The sequence below is a fragment of the Macaca nemestrina genome, chromosome 10 (assembly GCF_043159975.1).
Source record: "Macaca nemestrina isolate mMacNem1 chromosome 10, mMacNem.hap1, whole genome shotgun sequence".
Lineage (NCBI taxonomy): Eukaryota > Metazoa > Chordata > Mammalia > Primates > Cercopithecidae > Macaca > Macaca nemestrina.
This window is the reverse complement of record NC_092134.1, coordinates 13057359-13064359: the sequence shown is the minus strand read 5'-3', so window position 1 is coordinate 13064359 and position 7001 is coordinate 13057359. Positions and strand designations below refer to the sequence as shown.

Below are 7001 nucleotides of genomic sequence, written 5' to 3'. Positions count from 1 at the left end.
ACTTTTTTTTTTTTTTTTTTGAGACAGAGTCTTGCTCTGTCGCCCAGGCTGGGTGCAGTGGCCGGATCTCAGCTCACTGCAAGCTCCGCCTCCCGGGTTTAGACCATTCTCCTGCCTCAGCCTCCCGAGTAGCTGGGACTACAGGCGCCCGCCACCTCGCCCAGCTAGTTTTTTGTATTTTTTAGTAGAGACGGGGTTTCACCGTGTTAGCCAGGATGGTCTCGATCTCCTGACCTCGTGATCCGCCCGTCTCGGCCTCCCAAAGTGCTGGGATTACAGGCTTGAGCCACCGCGCCCGGCCACGATTCCCCTACTTTTTAAATCATCTTGCTGCCCATGATTCCTGAGGCTCCCAGAGTTAGGCGAAGGTTTGGGAATGCTCAGTTTATAACTTTTTCAGTTTTCTCTGGATTAGTTAAGAGAATATGACTTCATCACTGACTTTCAGACTCAAGGAAGAGAAAGACGGACAGTCTCCTCTGGAAGATCACTGCGAGTCTTTGAGAATACTCTGCTTTCTCTAAAGACTTTCCCAGCCAGTGTCCTGTTAAATGGAGTGAGGTCTTCCTCCCCACAGCCTGCAGAGCAGCTGGGTAGGGCTGGAGGTGGGTGGCGTCCCTGGGCAAGGCAGCTGGAGCTGTTCACCTAGTGTGGTGTACACATACTCATTTCCTGTATGTACCTGGATGGGAAAATTCTGGAGGCTCCGCTCTAAAGAATGAAAAATGTTGATGGCTAACTAGCTGTCATAGGAGAAGAATAAGACTAAAAATAGAGGTCTGGGGACAGACTGCCATTTACTAGCCATATGGCCCTGGGTGAGTGGCCTCTCTGTGCCTCAGTTTCCTCCTCTAGAAAATAGTATTGAGGACCTGCTTCATAGAACTGTTAAGAGGATTAAATTAAATGATACCAAATGTCATCTGTTAAGTACCATTAACCTAGAGAGTACCACCACCTAGAGAGTAACTTTGAGAATAAATTTTTAAAGCTTCTCGGCCGGGCGCGGTGGCTCACGCCTGTAATCCCAGCACTTTGGGAGGCCGAGGCGGGCGGATCACAAGGTCAGGAGATCGAGACCACGGTGAAACCCCGTCTCTACTAAAAATACAAAAAATTAGCCGGGCGCGGTTGTGGGCGCCTGTAGTCCCAGCTACTCGGGAGGCTGAGGCAGGAGAATGGTGTGAACCCGGGAGGCGGAGCTTGCAGTGAGCCGAGATCGCGCCACTGCACTCCAGCCTGGGCGACAGAGCGAGACTCCGTCTCAAAAAAAAAAAAAAAAAAAAAAAGCTTCTCTTCCAAATTCCTCATTGTACAAATGAGGAAACTGGCCCAGGGAGGTCAGATGACTTGCCCAAGGGAAAACAGCTGTACCAGCCTCCAGGACAAATAGCTTCTGCTTCTCTGCTGCTAACCTCAATGTCCCCAGGGTACTTGGTCTGGGCTGCTGTTCTCAGGATTGCTAGGACTTTGGGCTGACAAGGTCCTTTCTGCTGGCTCCCCTTGCATGTCCACAACAGCCCTTCATGGCTCACTTCCTGAGAGCTCACACTCTCCTTCCAGACTTGGAATGCAACTCAATATGCTCTGGGAGCCTTTGAGTCATCCCAACTGTCAGTCAAGCTCCATCCATTCCGAACAGAGAGCGCTCCTCCTCCTCCGGTTTCTGGAACTGGAATCTGGTGTTTTTCCTTTGGATTTTGCTTAATGAGTGTCTGATACCTCTAAGTATGTCAGGTTCCCCTCCCAGTTGCAGAATGGGGGCTAAAAGCCACAGGTGGATATCAGCATCTGATCCAAGACCCTGGAGGAAACAGTGAAGATGGCCTCAGGCTTAACAGGTTTCCCAGCCCATGCCCTCAACAGAAACTTTGCCTGTCTCTCCCCACAGCTGACCGGTGGAGGGGAACACATTTGCAGACAGCCTGATGGACACATGCCCTTGGCAGCTGGGAGGATGCTGATGACCATCCGAATTTCAGAGGCAGAGAACGGTTACCATAGCTACCAAAAGTTGTAGCCATTGGCTGTTTTGGCTACGAGGACTCAGCTGACCTCTCAAGGTCCCTTCCAGCCCTGGGATTCTACAATTACCTCGAGCCAGCTGACACCATGTCTGCTGCAAGAAAATAGGGCTCGTGAGAAGTGCCTTAGAGGTCACCTTGTCTTATTCATCAGAAGTGTTGAGTCACAGGCCTACTTTCTACCTTGGCTGCATTATTAATAACCAAAGTTTTGCTTTTTTTTTTTTTTTTTTTTTTGAGACGGAGTCTTGCTCTGTCGCCCAGGCTGGGGTGCAGTGGCCGCATCTCAGCTCACTGCAAACTCCACCTCCCGGGTTTACGCCATTCTCCTGCCTCAGCCTCCTGAGTAGCTGGGACTACAGGCGCCCGCCACCTCGCCCGGCTAGTTTTTTTTTTTGTATTTTTTAGTAGAGATGGGGGTTTCACCGTGTTAGCCAGGATGGTCTTGATCTCCTGACCTCGTGATCCACCCGTCTCGGCCTCCCAAAGTACTGGGATTACAGGCTTGAGCCACCGCGCCCGGCCAGTTTTGCTTTTTTTGGCATAGCATTTGTATACCTTTTATAAACTGAGTTTGCCACCACCACTTTTTATTTCTCTTCCTTTTACAGTTCAGGCCAGTAATTTTGACAGAGGTTTGTCCTGTATTGTGGCCAGGGAACAGCCCAGAAAAACTTGCGTCACTAGGCCCAGTGGGGTGTGCTTCATCAGACAGAATGTGTGTGTCACGAGCCTTCTAAGAATCAGGAGGAAGGAAGTCATTCATAAAGGAGGCAGATGCTGAAATGCAACTTTGGTTTCCTCTTGCAAGTCCTTCAACTATAGGAATGTGGCTCTTACTCACGGGGGGCTGGATTTCTCTTTACAACCTGAGTACCAGAAGCTCCCTACCTTTCCAAGTCAGAACAGAACAGGAAAGTGGCTAATTTGACCTTTGCATTCTCCACATTGAGGGAGATCATAGGCTGGGCTGCATACCTCTCAAAACCCAACCACAGGACAGAAGTCTACATGGATTCCTAAGACTTTTGAAAGCAGGGGAGAGATATGCCCAGAAATCAGAGAACTGTGAATACTTACAAAAACAGTTGCAAACCTTTCCTTATTCCTGATGCAGGAAGCTTCATGTTTAATGGGTGTTTGGAGATTGTTTTTTTTTTTTTTTTTTTTTTTTTGAGACGGAGTCTCGCTCTGTCACCCAGGCTGGAGTGCAGTGGCCGGATCTCAGCTCACTGCAAGCTCCGCCTCCCGGGTTTACGCCATTCTCCTGCCTCAGCCTCCCGAGTAGCTGGGACTACAGGCGTCCATCACCTCGCCCGGCTAGTTTTTTGTATTTTGTAGTAGAGACGGGGTTTCACCGTGTTAGCCAGAATGGTCTCGATCTCCTGACCTCGTGATCCGCCCGTCTCGGCCTCCCAAAGTGCTGGGATTACAGGCTTGAGCCACCGCGCCCGGCCGGTGTTTGGAGATTTTTAAAAATCTGTTTATATCAAGATTAAATCAAAGCCTTTATTAAACATTCCTCTTTCAAACAGCCTTTCAAACCTATACCCCTCCCCAGACTTGGGAACTGCCAGAGCTGTGGATCATTTTCATCTGACAGGGGTCAGATCCAATCAGACCTCACAATATTGAAAAGCCAAGCCAGACACACCACACTGGGCAGACGTCCACCGTCTGTGCCCCACTCAGGATCTAGGCAAAAGGTTGGTAGCGCCAGCTCTCAAACCAGAGCTCAAGCACAGGAGAAGAGGAACCCGCAGTCTGACCCTGCTATTATAGTTCCAGACCTAGCCATGCTAAACTGGACAAACAGCTCCTGGGCTGCCATTTGCTGAGGCACATGCGTGTGCTTTTCCTTCTCTTCTCCACAGGAAAAGGTGAGAGATGGAGGAGGCAATTTTCAGTTGTGTGTGGGTTTGATTTAAGGCTTTGGCTGTGGTCTATTGATATATTAAAATACTTTCTGGGAACGCCATCTTCCAAGCTCCCCATCGGAACAAATGTATTTTCAAAAATGAAAACATTGAGCAAAGATGTGGAGCGGCAAATGCTGCTGTGGGCCCAGGCCTCTCATGTCAGGATGGTGTCGTCCACCTGCTCCATGGAGTCGGCCTGGCTGGCCAGCTTCTTCAGGGACCTTCGGTTAACCTCGTTCAGCACCTCCAAACTGGCCACATCCAGGATCTTGGAGAGGGACTGTGGGGAAGGATGAGTGGGAGGAAACATAGTCAGAAAATACAGCTGCCACGTTCTCCATTTGGAGAAAGACAAAAATCAATTAACCCCAGAACTAGAGACACTGAGGTGGAATTTGGCAAAATAAGGGAATCAGATGGATCCAGGGAAAGCCCATTAAAACACTCATCATGCTTTTCTATTTTTCCCTTTTTCGTAGAATCAGGGTCTCACTGTGTTGCCCGGGCTGATCTTGAACTCCTGGGCTCCAGTGATGCTCCCACCTCGGCTTCCCAAAGTATTGGGATTACAGGCATGAGCCACCACACCTGGCCCCATCATGCTTTTCATGAGACGAGGCAGTGGGAGTTGCAGCTTTTGGGCTTTTTTTTTTCCTTTTTGGACACGGAGTTTTGTTCTTGTCACCCATGCTGGAGTGTAAAGGCACGATCTCAGCTCAACACAACCTCCGCCTCCCAGGTTCAAGCAATTCTTCTGCCTCAGCCTTCCCAAATAGCTGGGATTACAGGCATGTGCCACCACGCCTGGCTAATTTTGTATTTTTAGTAGAGACGGGGTTTCTCCATGTTGGTCAGGCTGGTCTTGAACTCCTGACCTCAGGTGATCCGCCCGCCTCAGCCTCCCAAAGTGCTAAGATTATAGGCGTAGCCACCGTGGCCAACCAGCTTTTGGGCTTTCCAGGCTGCTGGGGGCTGGGGACTGAGTGAACACAACTCAGGGTTGCCACTGGGCAGCTCTCCTGGGATCTGCTATGTCTGTTTGGGTGTCATGTGAGATTTTATTTGAAGAAAGGGCCCTGCTCAAAAAGAAGTCTGAAAACCATGGGAATGTGTGTTTTCGGGTACTAGGCCAGTCACCCAAATCTTTTTTTTTTGAGACGGAGTCTCGCTCTGTCGCCCAGGCTGGAGTGCAGTGGCGCCATCTCGGCTCACTGCAAGCTCCACCTCCCAGGTTCACACCATTCTCCTGCCTCAGCCTCCCTAATAGTTGGGACTATAGGCGCCCACCACCACGCCCAGCTAATTTGTTTGTATTTTTAGTAGAGACGGGGTTTCACCATGTTGGCCTCGATCTCCTGACTTCATGATCCACCCGCCTCAGCCTCCCAAAGTGCTGGGATTACAGGCGTGAGCCACCGCGCCCCGCCCCAGTCACCCAAATCTTAATCTGCTCCTGAAAGCTAGCACATCCACGGTGGCAGAGAAGAACCTGCGGTTTAAATATTTCCGTGCTGAAGAAGAGCTGAAAGACAGATGCTCACAGCATGCCCCGGTGAGGCCCCCAGGCTCCTACCTGAAACACCTCTTCGCCCTGCCGCATCTTGAGGAGGTTGACAATCGCCTGGTCGCTGTAGGCCCTGACCACGGTGTTCTTATCCTTGGTGTTGTCAAGAAGAGCCTTCAGGATGGGCTTGATGGCCTGGGGATCCAGGGGAGGCAGCGGGTCCTTATTTGCCCACCAGATCATCTTCTCAGCCACCAGCCTGATGTCGCTGGATGGGTTCTGCAGACACTGTGAAAAGAACCACAAACAGGCTTTTGGATAGGCACATCGTGTTCCTTGAAAGAGCCCAAATGCCCAGCCTCGACACTTTGCCTACAGCATGGACACTGACCGCACTGCTCCTGTGGGAGGGTCCCAGCATGAGTTGGCCCTGGCTTCCTGCACCCTCATCTTGTGCCACTCTCCCCTTGCTCACTACTCTCAGCCCGCATGCGTTTTTACTTCCTCGAACATCCCAGGGCCTAGGGCCTCAGGCCTCTGCCCTGGCTGGTCCCACCAGCTGGGCGGTGCTTGCCCCAGATCCTCTCTAGGTTGGCTCCTTCTCATCCTGCAGTTCTCAGCTCCCATATCCTTTAGAGGTGCCCCCTGCCAACCTTATCTATATCAGGGTCCTCCCCATGGACTCCAGGGATCCTGTCTGCCTTGTTCATCTCTACACCTTCAGGACAGTGCCAGGTGAACAAGCAGGTGCAGGCTGATGTCATCACAGACCAGGCTCAATCAAATCAGGCCCCTCAGAAACTCCGTGGGTTCCCGGTGCTGCGGGGGGAGGCAGTCACCCTTGGGAACCTCATTATTCAAGGCAAGGTCCATGCACAGCACCAGTGACACTGCCTGATAGCTGGTTAGAGTCCCAGGCATGGCCCCATCTCACTAAAATGCACTCTGGCTCTGATTTCTGTGCACAGTAACGCTTCAGAAGCACACCATATCACACGGGCCACGGGAGCCCTGCTGGCACATTCCTTGGCTTTCCTTTTTTTTTTTTTTTTTTTTTTTTTTGGAGACGGAGTCTCACGCTGTTGCCCAGGCTGGAGTGCAGTGGCGCGATCTCGGCTCACTGCAAGCTCCGCCTCCTGGGTTCACGCCATTCTCCTGCCTCAGCCTCCTGAGTAGCTGGGACTACAGGCGCCCGCCACTGCACCCGGCTAATTTTTTATATTTTTAGTAGAGACGAGGTTTCACTGTGGTCTCGATCTCCTGACCTTGTGATCCGCCCGCCTCGGCCTCCCAAAGTGCTGGGATTACAGGCTTGAGCCACCGCGCCCGGCCATTCCTTGGCTTTCCTAACTAGCGCCTGGCACACAGCACAATAACCACACCAAGAAGTGCTGGGTCAGCTAGAAGAGGGAGGTGGGAAGAGAGAGGTATTAAGATGGGAACCCAGGTCTATACCTAATTTTACAAAACTAGGGTGCGTAGAAAGAATGCCTAAAATAGCGATTCCTAACTTGATTCAGAGTCACAGGTCAATCTGAGAATCTGACAAAAAGT

General features: G+C 51.1%; 1 protein-coding gene across 2 annotated transcripts in view; it reads right to left on the bottom strand.

Annotated features, from left to right (window-relative positions):
• Positions 1-3827: 3827 nt before the first annotated feature.
• Positions 3828-7001, bottom strand: part of LOC105494816 (GCN1 activator of EIF2AK4) — a 68648-nt gene continuing 65474 nt past the window's right edge. For both annotated transcript variants that reach the window (XM_011763680.2, XM_011763716.2), the window contains 2 exons: positions 5517-5735; positions 3828-4223 (listed from right to left, as the gene is read on the bottom strand). In XM_011763680.2, coding sequence (XP_011761982.1) covers positions 4098-4223; positions 5517-5735 — 345 coding nt within the window. In that variant the 3' untranslated portion in view covers positions 3828-4097. The remainder of the gene's footprint in view (positions 4224-5516; positions 5736-7001) is intronic.